General features: G+C 40.7%; 3 protein-coding genes across 3 annotated transcripts; all 3 read left to right on the top strand.

Annotated features, from left to right (window-relative positions):
- The first annotated feature begins 1,020 nt into the window (after positions 1-1,020).
- Positions 1,021-9,744, top strand: LOC134194393 (coadhesin-like). Its single transcript, XM_062663327.1, has 6 exons — positions 1,021-1,098; positions 1,162-1,198; positions 1,267-1,449; positions 4,679-4,864; positions 5,636-5,806; positions 9,525-9,744. The coding sequence occupies exons 1-6, from the start codon at positions 1,033-1,035 to the stop codon at positions 9,710-9,712; spliced, it is 831 nt and encodes a 276-aa protein (XP_062519311.1). The 5' UTR covers positions 1,021-1,032; the 3' UTR covers positions 9,713-9,744.
- LOC134194384 (coadhesin-like) lies at positions 9,636-15,842 on the top strand. Its single transcript, XM_062663315.1, has 12 exons — positions 9,636-9,925; positions 9,996-10,166; positions 10,224-10,394; positions 10,469-10,639; positions 10,713-10,883; positions 10,948-11,118; positions 11,366-11,536; positions 12,478-12,651; positions 14,232-14,396; positions 14,462-14,647; positions 15,089-15,235; positions 15,295-15,842. The coding sequence occupies exons 1-12, from the start codon at positions 9,730-9,732 to the stop codon at positions 15,438-15,440; spliced, it is 2,040 nt and encodes a 679-aa protein (XP_062519299.1). The 5' UTR covers positions 9,636-9,729; the 3' UTR covers positions 15,441-15,842.
- A 4,966-nt stretch (positions 15,843-20,808) lies between these two features.
- Positions 20,809-21,693, top strand: LOC134196600 (craniofacial development protein 2-like). Its single transcript, XM_062665790.1, has one exon. It carries the CDS (start codon positions 20,809-20,811, stop codon positions 21,691-21,693), a length of 885 nt encoding a protein of 294 aa, XP_062521774.1.
- Positions 21,694-22,150: the final 457 nt, after the last annotated feature.

Genomic DNA, 22,150 nt, shown 5'->3' with positions numbered 1-22,150 from the left:
ATCTTACTCTTGAGTGTCTGCACGTGTCAGAACACGCAGACCAGCTCTGCCATTCTCCCCTTTCTCCATCAACTGTACGTACACATTCGCCATTAATGAATACATAACTTGCTAACTTAACTGTAAATAGGCAAGCAAGCGAGGTCCAATCATGGGAGACGTTAGTAATTTAAAGAATTAGCTAATGTCCATATGTTTTGTGAGCAGGTGTACCTGGACAGCTTCCCAGATTGCAGTCTTCATCTTGCACTTCAAAACTTTAAGGTCGCCTGGGGAACCACATATTTTCTGTCGGCTTCTGGTACTGGGACCACATTCTTGAGAACAAGGACGTCAAGGAGATCACTCTTCGATGTAGTCGGTCTTATTTGTCGTAGGAGCTGAAGTTGTAACTGCTCCTGTTCCAACGTTCGCGCATTAACCATCATTCAGTGCCAACGACTCTCCGTCGACGTTATCACAGCACTCGGCATACAGTATCAAAGAATCGGCGGCAGGACTGCCCGTCGTGTAGTCACAGTCCGTGATATCAAAGCAAACACCTGCAACATGAATTATGGGTCTCCCTTCTGTTCTATTGACGTCCAACGATCTGATACAAATTTCTTACCTGATTCTGTTGGCTGGTTCTAAGCAGACAAAAATGAAGGAAGTTACCGTACAATCTAACTCAGTCTTACCCCGCACGTAAAAAGGACAAAGAAATGCAGATAACTGCAATAAGACGTCAAGTCGTAATACGCATCTGTTTGGGCATCAAAAGGAAAAACCGAATGCAGTGTTTAGGCAAGAAGAGCACAAGTCACACAGACGTACCACTGTCTTTCTAGAGCAACTTCGTGTGTATTGACACTGGCAGCAATCAGTTCTTGCACTAGCACTATGGTTTCACACCAAAAACGTATGACGTATGTGATAAGTAATCAATTAACTGACTAATGAGGTGTGCAGTGATGATGTAACACGAGACTGCCCACACCTTATTGTAGTCAGAGCCCCAATCAATACCGTTCACTCATTCCGACGTCGCCAATGATGTTTCTTCATCGCCTTTTGCTCTTCTGTCTGCTCTCTGCTGTTTCGATCGCAATCCCGCAGGTGGTGCAAGTTACATAATACTTACTCGGCTACAATCTCTACGTGTTGTTGTCTGTTGATTAGAAATTTAGGAGAAGCGATCATGAGCCACCTCTTGAAGGTAATGTGCGGATGAACAGCTTTGTTGTGCAATGTTTCAGTTTTTTGTTTGTTTTGTTTCTAACTAAGACAATCAGCCAGTGGACGGTGGTTGGTCAGAATGGAATCTATGGTCAACGTGCTCGAAATCGTGTGGAGCAGGTGGCAAATTTCGCTCTAGGTCTTGTACAAATCCCTCTCCATCACATGGGGGCAAATACTGCCAGGGATCGGGAATAGACTTTGTCAGTTGCAATGAACATTCATGTACAGGTTAGTATAATATCTTTCTAGTAATCTCAGAACACAATCGTGCGTGTATAGAACCGTTTACCACTTCGCTTGAATTGTGGGTATCAATCTATTTTATATTAGCGGGAATTCTCTAATACTTTTAGGCTGTAAAGTTGCGCGTGTTGGTGACCAAGATTTAGGCGTGTAGGGTTGCGCGTGTCGGACAAAGATGCAGGCGTGTAGAGTTCGCGGCTTGGTGTAGGCGTGTACTTGCTGATGTAGGCGTGTACTTGCTGATGTAGGCGTGTACTAGCCGCGTGTGGGTGACAAAGATGTAGTCATCTATAGGTCCTAACAACCTTTTGCTTATTCATTGCTATACGAGAGGATGTCTAATGACGTCTAACACGAGTGTACACACGCATGCCGATTGTGTCAAACCACAACGGATATGACGTTTTGGTAAACACTTGCGTTCTTCCACCTAGTCTCGCGTGGCCAGACCCCTTTCCCCTGCGTCATCCTTCCGCGCCCAATCTACTTGAGAGCACGCCTTCTTGTCTAGAAAGAGTCACGTACTGTTCTCTCCCACGCTTATGCGCAGCGTCATCCGTGTGGCAGAGTAGACCACAACTGTAACCACTTGTTGAAACGGAAATTAGGGTGATGTGGCTATGAGATGGTGAGTGGAAACTATGGTATGAGTATGACTGTTTAGTTTCCATTTGGTTTCAAGTAGTTAAAGCCACGGCTATTCTTTAATCTTTGGGCTTCTTGTATCTAAAATTACTTGAAGCGCTACTTGTACTTAGGCAAGGTGGACGGTGGGGATTACTCTAACGGTGCACACGCAGGCACGCATGCACACACACACACACACACACACACACACACACACACACACACACACACACACACACACACACACACACACACACACCAGGCGTACCTTCAGAACTTTGAATTATTGCACCAGTCGTTTACCATTTGAACCAGTCTGAAATAAACACAACATCAGACAGCTATTGGCAACCCAAATCTAGGAGTTGCTATATCCAGGCAGGCATAAGTTCACTATTGCTACAATTCTTTTGACTTTGGCTTAGAATTCCTGTTTTCATCTCATCCCCAATCTGTATTGTTGCTTATGTGATCAGCTGATTGAAATGTTTGTGGCCATCTTGTAAATACGCCATAACGTAAGATCTAAACAATGCCACTCTCTGAAGGACGTTACTTTCAATACGTGGTTGATGGGTGATAAAGGGACTTCACAAGAGCAAAAGTATTCTTCGTAGAGTAACACGCGTCCTGGTGATGTTTATCACCGCAACTTTTATTTGGCCGCCCTGCATTCTTCTACTGACACTGTTGCTAGCACGTGGACGAGGAAACGTGGCAGCATCTTGTATGACTGCATCTCCGTCATCCATAATTGTAAGAATGTTAAATTTCTAACATTTTACAATTAATGTCCGGATTCAGCTGTCGCTCTGGGGAAGCTAAAATGCTCTTCAAATACGAAGATGAGGTGGTTGCCAGTAGTAATCCGGCCTTTCAATTATATCAGCTGACACCTATGGTTCTTTGACTCCTGCTAGTATTAGTACATTGAAAACAAAACATCAAAAGTATTGTCTGCTAGTAGCAGTTTGTTTTCACAAGAGTACTGTAATCTAATGCAACAACTGCCTGCGAATTTTTGGATGATGCAAGTAAATTAATGATAGACGTTAATCTCAGTAAATAGGATTTGCCAGATGTCGGAGGAAGTAGCTAGTGTTCCTTAGAAAATGTTCCACGAGTCGCCTAGGGAAAAGTGTTCCCTGCTATGAAGAAATGTCTCCATGCACAGGACCGCTTTTTCTAGGAAATATAACTCCCTATACATTTTAAAGTTTCTTGAACGTAAAACTGGGATGAGGAAGAAGAGCAATGAGAAAAGGGTATAATTTTTATAACACTAACTCCAAATGCCTCTCACATGGTCAAAGAGGTAGACAAATTTATAGAGATAAGGTTGTTCATTTTCTTAATCCACTTGGTTGTAATTGATGAGCATAGTAATGAACTAATGTGTATTTGTCTACTTTGAAGATTTGCTTGTTTTATCTTTTCAAGATTAAAATCACTAAAACAATTTGTCTATGCCCGCCTGCCTGAATGCTGGCCTGCCTGCTTGCCTGCCTGTATGTCTGTCTGTTGGTCTGTCCGTCGGTCTGTCTGTCTTTCTGTTTGTTTGTCCGTCTGTCTGTCTGTCTGTCTGTCTTTCTGTCTGTCCGTCCAATACATATATTTTCAACATTGAAATCTACATACAACACAACTAAGCAACTCTATTGTCCCAATTGCACATAACATCTATCAAACTAAAATCTACTGTCTGTCTGTCAGTGTGTCTGTCTTTTTGCCTGTGTCTGTGTTTGTAATCAGTATTGTGAAGACGCAATTTATTGGTTCAAGCTATGTATCAATAATTAATGCCAGTGTCATGCCTGTCGATCTTCCTAATAAATTTCACCCACTCTATCTAAGATTTAAAAATCTGCTTACTTTGCTCTGACCTTTTATATAATAGTACTTTAGGCACGTAATATCATCTGTGAATTAACAGTGTGACTTGCCCAGAAACAACACGACGATCTTGACAGCTAGCAGCTTTCTTCAAATCAGCAAGCCACGTTGATATTGATTTCTTAGATCTAGATGGTGCGGTAGGACTTACCCAACCTAGTGAGTTTATTAATTAATTGAAATCTCTAGTTTGCACTCAGTAGTTAAGTTCACTACACCTAAATATAATGCAGATGTCCTTACTTGCACCAATCAATCTAAGTGTCATGCTGCTTTTTTGCTGCTTGTTTATCATTATTGTATATGAGAAACGTGTCAACCTAGAATGAATGACCTCTTGTTTACATAGCATTGCGTGCGGTTTGGTTGCAATAGTTCGTTGTTATAGTAGTTTGTTTGATATACATGTACATCCACCGTATATAATGAGTAAAGTTGCATTTTTCCGTCCAAGTAGCATTTCAATTACTCGTAGCATGTGGACAGTATCTAGTGGTTTATTGTTTTGATTGCACTATAGTGTGTTGTACTGTAATGACAGGGTCAAAGGTAGTCGTGTAGGACCTTGCGGCAAGGAGAATAAACAAATTGTCCTTATTGGCTTTCTGTTTGTGTGTTTGTTTGTGTACCTGTCTGTTTATCTGCTTAATCATAATTACAATATGTTTTGTGGAAAACTGTTTGCGTTTGTCAGCTCCATTAGTTGTGATTCATGGCGGATTTGGGAGCTGGACAAGTTGGTCATCATGCAGTGAAACGTGTGGAGGTGGAAATACTCTTCGCACAAGGCTTTGTAACAACCCAACTCCTTCCAATGAAGGAAGATCATGCGAAGGGAAGTTTATAGACGTTGGCGTTTGCAACAACATTTCTTGTTCAGGTTAGTGTGTACTTGCCTTGTGTGTGTGTGTGTGTGTGTGTGTGTGTGTGTGTGTGTGTGTGTGTGTGTGTGTGTGTGTGTGGGTGTGCGTGTGTGTGCATGCGCGCATTACTGTGCATGGTTTTGCTTGTTTCCTTGCTTTGAGTGCATTTGCATTTTATACTATAGTACTTTGGGACTTATATCGCAATTTCAATTGATTTTCAGTGGTCTAGCAAGTGGTAGTATTTTGATTTGATTATTGAGCATTTTAGTGTTTGAAAATCTTGCTCACTTGCTTGCCAATGATGAGGTTAGCTCGTAGTTATACTTAGGAATTCTTAGGTCATGTGTTGGTTGCCAACCTTGGAAGATACATGTAGACAAAGATAGTAGGTATGTTCGTTCTATGGTAATTGAGTTAGGGTTAGAATTTTGCACATTTGCAATTGATTATTGGTTTACATTTAGTTTGCAAGTTTACTAAGAAATCAATGGTGGCAATCAGAGGTGGTTTTGAAAGTACTAAATATAACTTAAATGTTTGTGCATCAGCCTAAGAGTTGTAAACTACAAGTTAACAGCAACAATTAGCCATAAATACATTTAGAGTGTAGTTGTTGTCTTGCTGTGATATAGCTATTCTTGCATAGCCTTACCCTTCCCCACTCTCATACTCCAACAAGCAAGTGTGAGGGCAGAGAAGGGCTGGCTACGAGAGATTAGTCCTGAACCAACCTACCCTTTTGTGTAAATGTTGTATAAAGAGTGAAGTGATTTGTGTCTTTTTAGTTGATGGTGGTTGGACAAATTGGACAGATTTTTCACAATGTACCAAGTCATGTGGGTTTGGCTCTCAAATACGGTCAAGAACATGTACGAATCCAGAGCCAAAGCACGACGGCAAACCTTGTTTTGGACCTAGAGAAGAAGCAATAGAGTGCTTCATTGTTGATTGTCCAGGTTGGTGGAGACATATGTATTGTAGATATTTTTATTGTATTGTTTACAATTTACGTCTGAAGGAAAAATGACAAGACAGAAAGGTTGTATAAAAGTGGCATTAGCTAGAGTCCTGTCCACATTTATACAACTGGATCACGATTCGATCGCGATAAATCCAATCTACATCTTGAGGTGGTTTTAATCGCGATCGGTTTAATTCAATTAGAAATAGTGGGCGTTACCTCCACGTACGCTACGCGTGTAGTCGAAACATCATAGCACTCTTCACTCGTCTTTATTCTCGCTCACCTTACGTTGCTGTATCAAAGCTTTCCTCGAGCAAAGAACTCACACGTACACATCGGTTTTTAATTACGTGATATCGAAAATGAGGCGGAGTCAGCGTTTGCAAAGTGCAGTGTGGACGCTCGCTACTTCGATCGGATCGCGATCAGATTTCTATCAGCAGGATCGCAATCGAATCGCAATCCATTCTGGTCTCGTGTGAACAGGGCTTAAACAGCAAATGAATAGAAACCCAGAAAAGCAGACCTTTGCTTTTGTTTGATGTATAACAATGTAGACAGAGCTTGTTCAATTGGTTGGTTTATGCGCTTTTTAAATGGCCATCGCAAAGGATAGAAATGTTCTCACTAAGAAGATTTATAGTTCACGCTTTATAGAAAAATACATTAGCTGAAAGGGCATCTGTTAATTTAAATTGTAAAGTGATTGCATTTTTACAAGAAGAATCATAAGAGGCTTTGCCGGAATGGTTTGTTTCAATGGGATGCTGGATAGTTTTACAATAAATTATGTGACCAGACTATATACATATCACTTTGATCTCGACCATCTGAGTATGAGATTGAGCAGTACTAGGAAGATATCCTCCAAACTGAGGTGCATCATGGTGATTTTGTCTTCTGACTGAGATGTCAGCCAGATGGTGAGATGTACTGGATAGCTGAATGGTATAGATAGTATGGATAGAGGAAATGAGGTCACTTTGTGTCTCAAGAGAGTAGATAGGGAACTGAAAGTCTTATGGAATAGATCACAATACGGTTATTGGGTCAAATTAAATGTCTTTCTTTTGACGATAATTTGACTTGTAACACCGGCGTAGCGTGGCCCTCACGTTGAGGGGGCAATAATTAGACCATAAACCACGCCCATTTCTCACATGCAAAGTCACGCCCATTTTCTATTTTTCTACCTCGCAGTTTGTATACATCTAACTAACTAAATATTATAAAATTCAGGTTGCAAACAAGCTGCGGAATTGAGTGCCATCAGTGTGCTTATAAAAGACTGGAAACACTGCTAGAGTCTGTGCCAAAATGTTTTCATAGCTCGCTGCGATGATCAGTTGCAAATAAAATTGCATTTCGATGACAATAGAATCTAGAAGACCAATTCAGTGCAAACAAGGTTGACCAATTTTAGCATTTCGTAGTATAGCGAGCAATATAGGTTAAATAGTTAGTTAGAATAACATGTGGAGAAAGTACCGTGGAGTGCAAGCAAGTCATTAATTAACGGAGCCGCAGGAAATTCCATTCTCCGGTCAATCGGCTTGTCAACCTCAACTATACTTACTTAAAAATAATTGATGGATAGGTTTTTGCACGATTTTTTGATGCGGTCTTCTTTGACTCTTTCGTTGCCGAATAGCGTAGTAAACCATTCAAATATGTGATGGTCATGCGCACTTTCCTTGTCCACGACGTCTTGACACCGGTTTTATCATACTGACATGATGATGTGTAATGTCAAAGAGGTAGAGTGAACGTCGTCGATCGTCAACATAGTACTCTGAGATTAAGCGGACTGTCACTGTTAGTAGCTTAAATTATAGTTTTGCTTGAAGAGGAATGACATGCCCAAATGTGAGGCTATAGCCTCCACCAGGCCCCCGACGCTAAGCCGGTGCTTGTAACTACAACCTTCTGTTTCAGGACTTGCTCTGTGCACGATTAGTTATCTAAGGGAAAACCATCCTGATACCTAACAATGACAAGACTGACCAGGCCAAGAACTATTGGTTATCACGTGTCCGTCTATTTTTATAAGACTCTCACCTCAGTTATCAATCTGAAGACTACGAGGCATTTTGGTTCCGGGAAGCCTCGTGACGTCAGAGCAGAAGGGTTTCGCATGGGGTTTCTTTGGTGCAAAGGATAAATTGCTTGCTTACAAAATATTGTAAAACTAGGCATGGGTATGCATGGTTTGGGTGGATAGTACATATTAGGATACCCATACACCACAATACTTGCTAACAGCGACAGTATTCGTATTAGACTTGCTTTACAGAGCACTCACTTTTGAGTATTTTAGCTATACAATGCACTCTAACTACAGTGGTGAAGGTATACAAACAATTGTAAAGCAATATCATGATTGTACAGGAATTTATTGCACCTGTGCTTATAAAGTTTTCTACACTAGCCCTGATTAAAAATCTTTGCAGCTGCTACCAAGACCTGCGTGTAGCACAAACTGTTGAGCAAGTAGTAAAGCATGCCTTTAAAATGCTATACACGACCGCTTTGCGGATAATGTGTCTTAAAATTGCAATATTAAATTGTATAGCACATGCATTTATGCATGTTTCTATGACTATTTATATGGTTTTAATTAAGACTCAAGCAATTTGAAATCATCATTATAAGATCAAAAAATTACTGCTGCTAACTTACCAAACGAAGACCATGAACAACTTGGTTATGTCAGGAAAGATCCTTGACGAGGTGGCAGAACGCCATGCAAAGTTTGCTAATTTACCCATTCTTATCAGTAAAATGAGACTCTTTCAACAAATAACCTGTCTCAGAAGCAAGAAAACGTTATTTTCTCTTGATAAGTAAGTTGGAAATTTATATGGATGATGACGTTGGCAGTGCGTGTGTATTAGAAAGTGCAGCAGTAAAATTGTATGTGGTTTTGTGAGTCTCAGTCCCAGTTTCAGTGCTGTAGTTTTAGGAACTATAGACGCAGTAGTCAAATCTGTCTGGACATAATTTCAGGCTATTGCCATCTGCAACACTTACTGCATTGTGTTCCCGTTAGCACTATATTTCAATGTGCTACAATCTATTATATACATATGATCTAATTCATTAACAGCCAAATTTGTTTAGTAGATCTTGACAAGGTACTGCTTTTGATATTGTAATTTACTGTCCTAATCTGATGAATGCATTATAGTAACGTGCATATGCACACAAACAAGCAAACAATCAAAGATTGAACACTTAAGGGTATTTTTGTGCATGTGTGCATGTTATGATAATAAAGATGTTGGATGTTGGCTCTCAACTTGATACTCAATAGTCAAGAGGTTACCAAGTGTTGTTAGTTAATGTACACACGTCCTCAATGAATATTTTTTGCTAATGTAATTTTGAGAGCAGCTAAGCTAAAGCTCTACAATCACTCTGGGATATTTTTACTTAATCTTAATTGCATAAATACTTGAATTAATTTTAATGTAATAGTAATTTTTTAATTTTATAAATTTCTTGCTTTTACAGTTTTCTTTCAAAGTTCTAAGTTTAGATACATTTCTTTGGGAAGGGCATATTATTTTTCTTATGTTGTAGCATTCAAGTACCATTTTCTATTGCCAGATTTTGTACAGAATGTACACATACTCTAGTATTTATCACTCCATTGTAGGAATATCTTATGGGCTGCTTTGTTTATCTAACTCAAATGCTTAAATTTTCAGTACATGGTGAATGGAGTCACTGGTCCAATTGGACTAGTTGCACATTGAGTTGTGGTGGAGGACTGCGAAATCGTACTAGAGTATGCAATAATCCAGTACCAGCCTATGGTGGCAATGACTGTTCGGGATACAGCTGGCAGAATGAAGCATGTTCTGAACGTCCATGCCCAGGTAATTTTTATAATTGAATTTTTTGCACAGATGCATGAGAATTTTTTCCTTTGTTGCAGTTGACGGAAAATTTAGCAGCTGGTCAAACTGGACGTTTTGCTCTGCAACTTGTGGAGGTGGAGTAAGACGAAGGGTACGATATTGTGATGATCCTCCTCCATCTTTTGGAGGAAGAAACTGTACTGGTCCTTGGTTGGAAACTGGTGAATGCAACGATGAAGTGTGCCCAAGTCAGTGCTTAAAATTTCTGAACTCAGTAGTATTGTATTTATCTTATTTCTGTTTGTGTCCTTTTTGTAGTTGATGGTAAATGGAGTGAATGGGAAGATTGGAGTAATTGTTCAAAGTCATGTGGAACGGGCTTTCACATTAGGCTGCGGCACTGTAACAATCCAGCTCCACGATTTGGTGGACTAGAATGTCCTGGATTTGCTAGTGAAAACGATACATGCAACGTTCACTTTTGCCCAGGTTCACGAAGTTAGGCAAATTTGTTGCTAATGTTTTTGAAAATGTGGTCTGTGGTAGTGAATGGTTTCTGGAGCGACTGGGCAAGTTGGACTGTTTGTTCAAAGTCATGTGAGGGTGGCATTCAATACCGATCTCGGTTTTGTGACAACCCAAAACCTAATCATGATGGACTTGATTGTGTCGGAAGTGACCAAGAGAATAGACCTTGCAATCAGCAACAATGTCCACGTACAGTTTTGAACATTGATAAATATTGAGAGTTCTATGTTGTTATTTAAGTCATTTTTTGCTGTATTTTACAGTTGCTGGAGGATGGAGTACGTGGATGCCATGGTCTACATGTACAGCCACTTGCAATGGTGGCACAAAGAGTCGGTCAAGATTGTGCAACAATCCCAAACCACAATTTGGAGGGTTGCAATGCCCCGGATATGGGTCAGAAGATTATCCATGTGGCACATCAAATTGTCCAGGTCACTACAGTAGCAGAGTTACTGTAAAACAAACTTTAATTTACAATATCTTATCATAAATGTATATATGCAGTTCATGGAGGCTGGAGTAGTTGGACTCAATATTCAAAGTGTAGCAAGTCATGTCTGGGAGGTCTTCAATGCAAATATCGTTACTGCAATAATCCTACTCCACGCTTTGGTGGAAACACATGTTCTGGGGAACCACGAGGCTGTATTCGGTGTAATTTTTTTGATTGCCCAGGTAAGTATTCTGAGTTACTTTGGTATTTCTAATTCTAATGTGTTGCGTTTGCATGCTTTGTCAGTTGATGGTGCTTGGGGAAGTTGGTCACAATGGTCGAAATGCACTCGTAGTTGCGGTGGAGGCATCAAACGAAGATCACGTAATTGTGATAGCCCTGCTCCAGAAAATGGAGGCAAAACTTGTGATGGTTCTGCTGAAGAAAGACAACAGTGCAATCAGGAATCGTGTCCAGGTGTGAAAAAACCTGTGTGTGTGTGTGTGTGTGTGTGTGTGTGTGTGTGTGTGTGTGTGTGTGTGTGTGTCTGTGTGTGTGTCTGTGTCTGTGTCTGTGTCTGTGTCTGTGTCTGTGTCTGTGTCTGTGTCTGTGTCTGTGTCTGTGTCTGTGTCTGTGTCTGTGTCTGTGTCTGTGTCTGTGTCTGTGTCTGTGTGTGTGTCTGTGTGTGACGGTGACTGTGATTATGATAGACGTTATTTATTAGTTGATGGAGGTTGGACTGACTGGTCAACGTGGAGTTTGTGCAGTGTAACTTGTGGAGGAGGTAATGCTGTTAGAAGGAGATTTTGCACGAATCCCTCTCCACGGAATGGTGGAAGGTACTGCGAGGGTGATGAACTAGAAAATGCAGCATGCAGCACTACTCCATGTCCAGGTATCAACAAGATACAATAGATGTTGTATTACACGACAAGCATTTTAAGCATTTTGTCATCGCGTAATCTTACATTACTTTCTGTTTGTCGCTATGCCCCTCCATAATGGACAAGTGGAGTCTTTACCTCCATCTGGGCGCTTATCAACCCGGCAGGTGAGTCCAGCGGGGTATAGGTTTCTGTGAAGTCCACACGGCGATCAATGACTAGCCAACTCGATATAGATTGCCGGCATTACGGTAACCGCGAACATTGGAATAGCATGCCTAGTGGATATAAATGACCACCAGGAAAGCAATAAACGTCATCGTCAACGGACCGTTCGCCAGACCACAAAAACTCCCCAACGACTGAAACGAGTCATAGTATCGTGGATAAAGCTAGAGAAACATGAGATAAAAAGACAGACAAGTTTTGTAATTTACGGTCGTCACTGGGCTTTGAACACCCAAACTATGAACCCCCAAACCATAGAGTGGTAGTCATTGTTGCTAACCTCTGAGCCACGGCGGTGACTTTCTTGTAATATAATATGTTTATTCCTTTTTGAAAATTTTATTTCTCAATGTACATTGCTAACTAAGATAGCAGTTTTGGCAAATATGTATGTTCTATATATACGACCTGCAAAGCTTGAAATGTTGCTTGTATGATTACTGTACTTTATCTATAACAGGTTTATATAATTTTGGAGAAATGAACTGGACAAACTATTGAGATCTTAATACTTTATCGTTTCAATTAATTTTCATTTACTTAATAATATGGTCTTGGCGTTTGAGGTTGACTTATTTTTGAAGCAGAGGATGCTTTGTTTGCATTCTAAGTGCAAATTGGTTTGCATGCATACCTTCAACATTTTGTGGCAGCCAGGTTTTGTAGCTAATTGTGCTCGATATTAGTGATGAATAAAAAGTAAAGTCATGTGTGTGCTTATTAGTTGATGGTGGTTGGACAGAGTGGACAGACTATTCAGAATGTACAACGACATGTGGGTTTGAAGGCAATCAACGACGTACGAGATCATGTACAAATCCAGAGCCAATGTACAAAGGTGAGCCTTGCGATGGTCTCGATGCAGAAGAAAAGACGTGTCCTAACGAAAATTGTCCAGGTGAGTGGAGACGTACCTATACTGATAGCAATCTTGAGTAGCATTTCAATCAATTTATTTTTGGAAAGAGAAAGACGTAGAACAAAACGAAATTGATCAAACGACTAAATGAATAGACAACAGAGCAAAGTGCTACAGAGGCGATTTAAAGCACATTGTACTAATATATGTCATTTTAAAATTGCTGCTGTTCTATTACCGTACTACTAAGAGGGTGGTTAGTTCATGGCGTTCTCACGTGGAAAGCAATACGAATATTTATAGTGGAAACTCAAGGACAGTCATCTTCTTCCATTATCTAGATGTCTCTGGCTACTGTAATATAAACGAATTGATTCTCTCGTGGCCTGGCGCATTGATGAGGAATTCCGTGCGCATAGTGTCTGAGAGTGTGTGTATACATATATATGTGTGTGTATGTATATATATATATATATATATATATATATATATATATATATATATATATATGGACTCCAAGTTCATTTTCGTGCTTTCTGCTTATAAACGTCTCAGGGTCACTATTATTTTTCCGAAAGGCAAGAACGTACCCCTCACGCATTCTTTCGATGTTTGCGTGCACTGTACCTGGAGAGACGGATAAAGCTATCTAGAGGCGCTGGTTGTAGTGTCCATGACGTCTTACTGCAAAGAATTACCTGGTTGATGTTCTTGGTATCTATAACAACAGTGGCTCGTTTACGCGTTGTAAGGCCATTTTACAGGCAAGCAACGTTGGAGCGAGAGTTTTATTATAAGCGATTTAGTTAGATTGACGTTCCTATTCAGGGGTGGCGGAAGCTCCTTTGGATTGGGGGTAGAAAATTTTGTAACTTATTGCCACCATTTTGATTTGCCATTGATCAATCTGTGACAGAAGTAGCCAGAGCAGCATGCACACACAAGATCACGACAATGTGTCAAGCAAGTCAAATGCAACACCATCCAATAGTATTTCTGCTTGCAAGCAACAAAAATTGCAAAGTATTTCTACTATCATCGTCCAGAATTGAAGGGGCGATGCCCTCCAATTACGATATTAGAGAGTCAGGGAGTGGCTGCCCGGTTCCTCCTCTCCCCGTTCCGCCGAGCCTACTATTTTTGGGAAAGGTAGCATATATAATGAAGGTTGAGACATCATGGCTAACTTTGCTCAATATCGAGCATTCATTGCGTCGGGATTCGTTGTAGTGAGGTTCCACCATATCTGTAAACAATCAAACAAGTCGCCTTCGACGGTCCTCAAACCATTGAAATTGATTCTTGAGAAAAGTTTATCGAACTTGTTTGTGTGCTATGGTAGTTCACTTCAGGGAACTTGGTATAGTAGTTTGATGACCTTACTGCGTAGGACTGATCGTGTAGTAGATTTGCCGTTTGCTCTAAACACGAAAGCTATATTTATTATCTGTGTAAGTTTGGCAATTTTGCTAATAAACTTATCTGAAACACCGAGTAGTAACAGTTTGCGTTTAATTGTGGTTTTAAAGTATACGCATCGTTTTTTACTGAGTAAAGAGGGTTTACACAATAGGTTTGAGTCATTGAAAATGGATAATATATAATGTCTCATTTGTTAGTGGATGGCCAATGGGCTGAGTGGTACTTGTCGGAAAGATGCTCGCACACCTGCGATTATGGGACTGAGGTATATCGACGTATCTGCTGGCCACAACCAAAACACGGAGGTAAACCTTGTGAGGGCAATGATACAGAAAGCAGAATTTGCAATCTGCAAACATGTCGTACGTAACGTTTTCTAGAATATAAGGTAGTGTAAACTTGCTGACACTTTCTGTGGTGTATGTAGCAACTATTGATGGGTTCTGGATGCCATGGTCAACATGGTCAGCTTGTTCTAGTGCTGTTTGCAGGTCTGCAAATCTATACTCGACAAGAACAAGGCAACGAGCATGTAGTGAACCTCAACATGGCGGAAAAGAATGCTCTGGAGAAGCGACACAAGAGCAGGAATGCAGCGTTAGTTGCACAAGCAGTAAGTGATTCACTGTACGGGCATATAATAACTCTTCAACAAAATTTTCAATTCCTTTTCTTGTGAACTGCATGACAAAACATAACATTAGCTATTGCATCAGCCTAATTGTTTGAGCATCATTTTGTTATAAGCAAACTGAGTGGAATAATTAGCTAGACGAGACTGTAATGCCCACTTAAAAAGCAATGCAACGTATTAACTAAGAACAGTGCTGATTGCTGATGATATTTGAGATGTTATTTTCAATTTCGTCATGAAATGTCAATAATTCTATTTTGTAAAGTGCTGAAAATAAAATTTGCTAAAATGACTATCTATTGCATTCTAGATGTTTTGCTTTGTGCTCTTGATATTAGATATGGACAGATTAAATAATTTTAAATTTTAGATTTGACTGATCTAATTTAATTCTATAATACTGAAGTGTGATATGTGCAGGTTGGTCAACTTGGTCGGAGCAGGAAAACATAAAGGTGTGCTTTACCAATGGCTACGTGGGCAGTTCTCGAAACAGAACCTGTGTGCACAGATCCCTAACAGATTGTCCCGTTGTCGAGAGAAGTTCTTGGAAGCCATGTTCTAAAAGTACAAATATGCCTTTTGATATTTGTGTTCTTAGTCTAACAATACGGCGTATATGCTAGAGTTTAAATCTTGCTCCGCTATTGAATCCTATCGTGGATGGATGGTGGCTAATGGCAAGATAGGCCCGGTATCAGGAACATATTATTCGATGTATAATGAAGACAACGAAGTTGTATATCAACATTGCCAGTTTGCCTGCTGTTGATTGAATGCGCGACGATGACTCGTAAGTCTAGACGTGAACAATAGCATTGATGTACTTTGCAATAAATTTTGAATTGCTTACGCGGTTGGTGGAGTGCAATCGTGCGACAAATACAGGAAAGACTTGTGCGTACTGCAGTTCAGTTATATCTATATACTATGCTGCTTCTTTATCAAATTCATGTTTGACCTCAATATATTACTGTTGTCCTTCCAAATATCAATGAGCGTTTACAGGAGGAGGAATGAAAATTGTCAAGAGTAAAAACAGCTGCTCTAAAAAACAGACATAATTGTGATCAATGTTAGTTGGTACAGCTACAATTTCGACAAATATAAGCTATAATCTTAGATTCCTATTTACAAGCACACTGAAATATTCTGAAAAGTACAACTCACGAGCTTCCGGGTTTGGTGGCACAGTCTAGATAATTGCATTATCAACTCAAACTAAATTAAGTTAGTAAAATATATTTGTTCGTGATTATCAGCAGTCAATAAGAGTAATAATTACATGAGCAAACACAGAAACTTACTAGCTACTATCTAGAAAGCAATTTGTGTTAGCTTAATTAATTAATTAAATTATTATCAATGGGAGCGGGGTTCATTGCGCATGAAATACTAGACAGCAGTGGTGTAGTACGCCTTAATTGACGCACGAAACTTAATCTGACCAGTAACATTGAAGTAGAAAATAGGGAACAAGCTAGACTCAGTCAGTTCTGGTACTCGTATGTGAAACTGCAGACATGATGTCACTCAATGACAACCGTTGACATACGCTTCTACTAAAATCAGAAAACCCCATTGTTTCTAGTGGACGTCAGACGTCAACTCACAGGTATGTGGTGCTAGAGCAGTAAGAGCGTACTAGATTAAATTTTAGATATGATTAATAGGAATATGCCGCGGAACCCCACACAATATAGCTAGTCTTTTCCTTGAGTTTCTACGGTTCTTGAGAAAAGAACCCACATATAACTAGAGGTGAGAAATCTGAAACCCATTCTGAGTAGAGAACTGATGCGTAAGGTATACCTCCACGTAAGGAAAGCTGCTAGATCAAAATGATGTAGTAGGAAATGACCTCCTCTAACGTTTCGTCGTAACATGAATCGTGAACTAGCTGCAGATTACGAAAGCCCACTGGAACCTTCGAAACACAAGCATATCTCAAGGGAGTTCTTGCTTGTTTCCAACTGACTGAACAGTGCGCGAACAAAATTTTTTTAAGTTGGTGGGCAGCAGCAAATCGAAAGAAATCAAGTGTACACAGGGACACGGTAGGCGCGAGCAAGAAATTAGAATTCCGAGGCACATCAATAATGTAAATTGCAAACATTTCAGTATCATTACAACTATACCATGTAGAGAGATGCACATTTTCTATATCTTTGCTTGTCTTCAGCCTTTTGAAAGACAGAAATTTTGCAATGTTTTGTTGGCCCTGTCATTTACTACCATGGGTGCACTCGTGAAGGCCACGCCTACAAACAATACAGATAGTGTTTACTTTCATACTTAGACAGCTATCAGCTTGGGCCTCACAAGATGTGACCGTAAGCAGCATGATCGAGGAGGATCGAAATGAACCAATGTACATCAAGATTGGAAAAGCGTACCTGAACGGGAGTCTTCACTCTACCCAGTCACCATCACGCACTGTTCAAATTGCAAATACGAGGGCACTTGGACTCAACGGGCAGTCTGTTTTGGCGGTTCGCTGTCGCAGCGTCTGCAAAAAGGATTAATTTATGCCTTCACCTACATCTAATGCACAGTCCACCGACTTTGGGTACGTCTTAGTTGACGAGGTCTGCTAAACGGGAGTGATTGTCGCTCTCTAGATGTAGAAAGAGTCGCGTGTTCCTCTTAATATTGTACGTAGATAAAACCATCGATGAAGAAGCCTAGACCAGCCGAAAACAGAAAAGTCGATAGTTACTTGAAGTTACGAACATGATAGGTGCACGGAGCCCGCGTGATCGAGGCTTTTGAACAAGAATCGAAAAACAAACTGGTACCTCTTGTCTCTTCTTGTCTGTATTACTGCAGATGCAACGAGTGCTTTCTAGTATTAAACGATGAAATCCTCAAGTACTGCATGGATGCTCAACCAGAGGTCTCTCACGCGAGATCACGGTTCAACTGAAAGAAACCATAGATGCTGTTAGCGATTTATCACACGGGCAAGAGAATCATCAGAAACCAAGTAAAAAAGAAATTAACTGACAAGGATTGCTACTTAAAGTAAAAAGAAAGCAGAAACACTGTCACTTGTAAAGAAAATTTGCAAGAACATTTTTGTTAGTCTAGAGTGCGCGTGCCAAATGGTTGTATGTAATTGAAGGTGTGGTGACTAGATAAGCTAATTGGAAATAAAATCAGACATAATTACAATCAGTTTAATGTCCATTTACCGTTGCAATTGCATTGGCGGTTCTATGGGTTTTCATTTGTATTGGTGGTTTCGTGTGTTTTCATTGGTTTTCATGGGTTTCACGAAATGTCAAATACAGCAGTAATCCACGGCAACTCGGAGAATATGGGTTATTCAAAATCCAGCTCTGTGTAACCAATCATGGGTTTTGAGCTAATTTGAGAAAACCTAAGCTAAGGTAAATGGCTCATTAATTAACCTTAGCTGGGTGGTGCTACTTTCCTTATCATAACCCTAGCCATCGAAAGCCATGAAAACAGAGTGGTTTTTGCTGCATATTCCCTGTGTAATTGGTTATTGGACTTCGAAATGGGCTTTTTGCATAATTTTTCTATGTAAAACCAAAACGTTCATTCTCATTAGAGAGTGGAACGCCGTCAACACGGTCTTCGTGGATGCATGGTTTCCTGGCGACTGAAATTGTAGATGGCCCTAAAGTTTTCTCTTACACACAGACTGTCAAACAAACACACAGACAGACAAACAGATATATTGCATTTTTATAGTGCCACGCTATATAGTTCTCTAATAAAAATGTATGTATAACAGACAGAAAGACAGACAGACCATCAGACATACACACAGACAGACAGACAACCATCAGACAAAGAGACAGGCAGACAGACAGACAAGACAGACAGAGAGACAAACTATTAGACAGACAGACAGAGACACAGACAAACAGACAGACAGGCAGACAGACAGACAGACAGACAGACAGACAGACAGACAGACAGAGAGATAGACAAACAGACAGGCAGATAAACAGACAGACAGACAGACAGACAGCCAAACAAAGGGACAGACAGACAGACATACACACAGACAGAAAGAGATACAGACAGACAGACAGACAGACAGACAGACAGACAGACAGACAGACAGACAGACAGACAGACAGACAGACAGACAGACAGACATACGGACAGACCGACAGACACACAGACAGACAGACAGACAAACAGACGGACAGACAGACAGACAGACAGACAAACGGACAGACAAATAGCAACAATTTTGTCTGATTGCCTTCGAGAGCTAAACAACCATCGATAGACCAGACATTGTGGCTTCTGACCCCGTCAGTGGATGCGACATTGACGTCGATATAGCTCTGTGACACCCTTGGCGCTCTGATATTATTCCAAGGTACCTGAGACAGATGGTGTTGCGGCAGAACGAAGAGAAGAAAGAAAGAAGGCAAAATACGCAAAGGAAACTACAACGTACGTGCATCAACATTCAGTTTGATTCCATTAGTCATAGAACATGCTAGACGATGGGGTGAGATGGAACTTTCTGGAAATGCTATCCAAGAAGACTCTGATGAACTTGATTGACCTAAAGCCGCTGATCGAGTTTGAAGACATTTAAGAAAAGATATTTTTAACTCGTCCCACTTCAACAGTGCAGCGCTAAGCTCATAGTGAGAAAAATTTCAGTTTTCACCATCCAATGGCATTGACTGTTTTGTAGATTGCTCTACCCAGCTTTCCGGCCACTAGGTTGATTCGATCGCTAGTCTACATTGATTTCCAATTAAGTGTCATACGTCCTCGTGCTTCAATCTAGAAACATTGAAGTAAAGTCCTCTGTGTGTGTGCTTGCGTGTGTGTGTGCCTGCGCGCGCGTGTGCGTGTGTGTGTGTGTGTGTGTGTGTGTGTGTGTGTGTGTGTGTGTGTGTGTGTGTGTGTGTGTGTGTAGATGTGTTCACACTATGGTTTGCAAACCTGGTTTGGGCTTGTTATCATAACTGAGTTAGTGTTAAGCGTTGCACCTGCCCCATGAAATGCTGGTTACGCTAGGTTTGCAAACCGTACTTGCAAAGGTTGGTTTGCGGTTACTTGAGTCTGGTTTGGAGCTATCAAAACATTCCTAGCTGCTTAGCGCCTAGTAACCAGAGTAGCAGTCTGCCTAGCGCATAGCTACGAGAGTAGCAGTGGAAATCATCGTCTTACTGTGGTGGATGCTGCTAGATACAGGGCGTCAACAGCAAAAATCTCGCACGTGCAAGATGACAGAAGACGTCGTTTTCGTAGATATCGCAGTGCTAGCACTGAGTACCGAACTGTTGTGTCGTTTGTCTTGCGGAGTATTCTAACTCTGTTGTCAGACGCCATGTCTAAAGATTCCCGCTCAAACAACGGATCACAATAGCGTGCTAGGTTGACAAACCAGGTAATCAAACCCAGTCCAGTGTGAACACAGGTTTGTACTGTATGCTAATTTATTACCTCGTATCACGCAAATCAAAACACAACACACCATGGTTTGCAAACCATAGTGTGAACACATCTTGTGTGTGTGTGTGTGTGTGTGTGTGTGTGTGTGTGTGTGTGTGTGTGTGTGTGTGTTGTGTGTGTGTGTGTGTGTGTGTGTGTGTGTGTGCGTGTGTGTGTGTGTGGGGGGGGGTGAAAGTCCGCTCACTGAACCCTCCAAGAGGGTACCCCACTAGACATTGTATTTCGGGTAGTTCCCTTGCCCGGGGGAGGAAATACATGCTAACTTCAACCTTCGGCAAGTTGAAGATGGTGAGAGGCTAGGGTGCGCTAGCCTAGCAAGCTGGTCACTTAAGACATATGTTGCTACTAAACGCAGAATAGAGCGCGTTCCTCCGCGTGAGGACAAAAGTAGGGGTGGCGTTGGGGAAAGAGCCAGTGACGGCAGGAATAGAACTGGGCTCCAAAGATTGAGAGGCAAACCGGCAATCAAGGGCGTGTGCTCGCAGGAAGGGGTTATTGAGAGCTCTTCGACTGCCCCTAATAACTCATTTTGTAGTCGGACTGCTATCCAATCTGCTTCTGGTACCACAATAACATTGTCTGGTCATTCCATGAGATGTCCTATTCTGGATTGCTCTAGTGAATTGTCATCAGTAAATTCCATGACGAACCATGTAAAGAAATTTCATCATATATCCAATATAATGGTAAAGAATAGTTGCAAGTCAAGTTTACACTACCCTTCAACTGTTATCTTAAGCTCTTCCATTCATCGTAAGCGGAAGGAAATCAATGACGTGATGTGGAAAAAGAATCAATTGCTCAAGTTTGGTGTTTGGAATGTTCGAACATTAAAGGGTGTGGGCAGAACTGACCTTCTTGCCAAAGAGTTGATTACAACTGATATTACATTATGTGGCATTACTGAAACTCACTTACCTGGCGCAGGTATAATAGATTTGTATAAAGACTCCTGCAATCGTCTGTTGTTCTCTGGACCACCTGCTCTAGCCTCCATGGGTGTTGGTCTAGTGGTTAGACATAATGTGATGAAGTCACTCAAATCGTTTGATCCTATCTCACTTAGGATATTGCGTGCAGACTTTGTCACTGACAAAGGAATTTTGAATGTCATTGTTGGTTACGCTCCAACAGAAATATTTGAAGAGATAGTTAAAGATGAATTTTATCAACAACTTCATGTTGCTATGCATAAGACAGGTTCGCTTGTTGTTGTGTTGGGTGACTTTAATGCTAGACTTGGAACGGTAGTTTCAAAAGTTGTTGGTCAGTTTGATTTATCACAGTCAACCAGTGACAATGGTGTTAGACTGATAGAATTTTGTCAAGCACATAACCTGGAAATCACAAACATCTTTTTCCAGAATAAGAATATACACACTGCCACTTGGTATCCTCCTAATCCCAAATTACAACCAAGTCTAAAAGACTGTGTTTTGGTAAAGCAGTCTGTGCAAAAAATGGTACATGATACAAGAGTACGACGAGGACCAAATTTGACAGTGACCACAAACTTGTTTGTAGTAAGATGGTACGCCTTCACAAGCCACGTGGGAAAAGACGAGTGAAAATCTTTGCACGAGACGTACTCAGTGATCCTATTGCTCTAGGCAAATATCAAAATAACGTCATGACTAGATTCACACAAAGATTATCTACTGAGACTGAAGCTATGTGGTCTGATTTTTGTAGTTCAATTATGGACTCTGCAAATGAACACCTCAATGTTGTTCAAACCAGGAAGAATAGATGGATTTCTGAGCGTACATTACAGTTGATAGCTAAGAAACGCGAGGCTCACATCGCTTGGATGAGATGTTAGGAAAACGAGATGACTAGGAAACATTATGTCAGTTTACGCAAACAAGTGAAACAAGCAATTCGACAAGACAAAGAAGAATGGTTGCATGAACAAGCATCTGATTTAGAATATGACTTGAAACACCGCAATCATTATGAATTTTTAGGAAGCTCAAAAACTTTGATCACGTACTCATTCAACCTGCCTCCGTAATTTTAGAAGAG

Source organism: Corticium candelabrum, chromosome 1, assembly GCF_963422355.1.
Source record: "Corticium candelabrum chromosome 1, ooCorCand1.1, whole genome shotgun sequence".
NCBI lineage: Eukaryota > Metazoa > Porifera > Homoscleromorpha > Homosclerophorida > Plakinidae > Corticium > Corticium candelabrum.
Note: the sequence above shows the minus strand (reverse complement) of the source record. Positions and strands in the feature narration are given on the sequence as shown.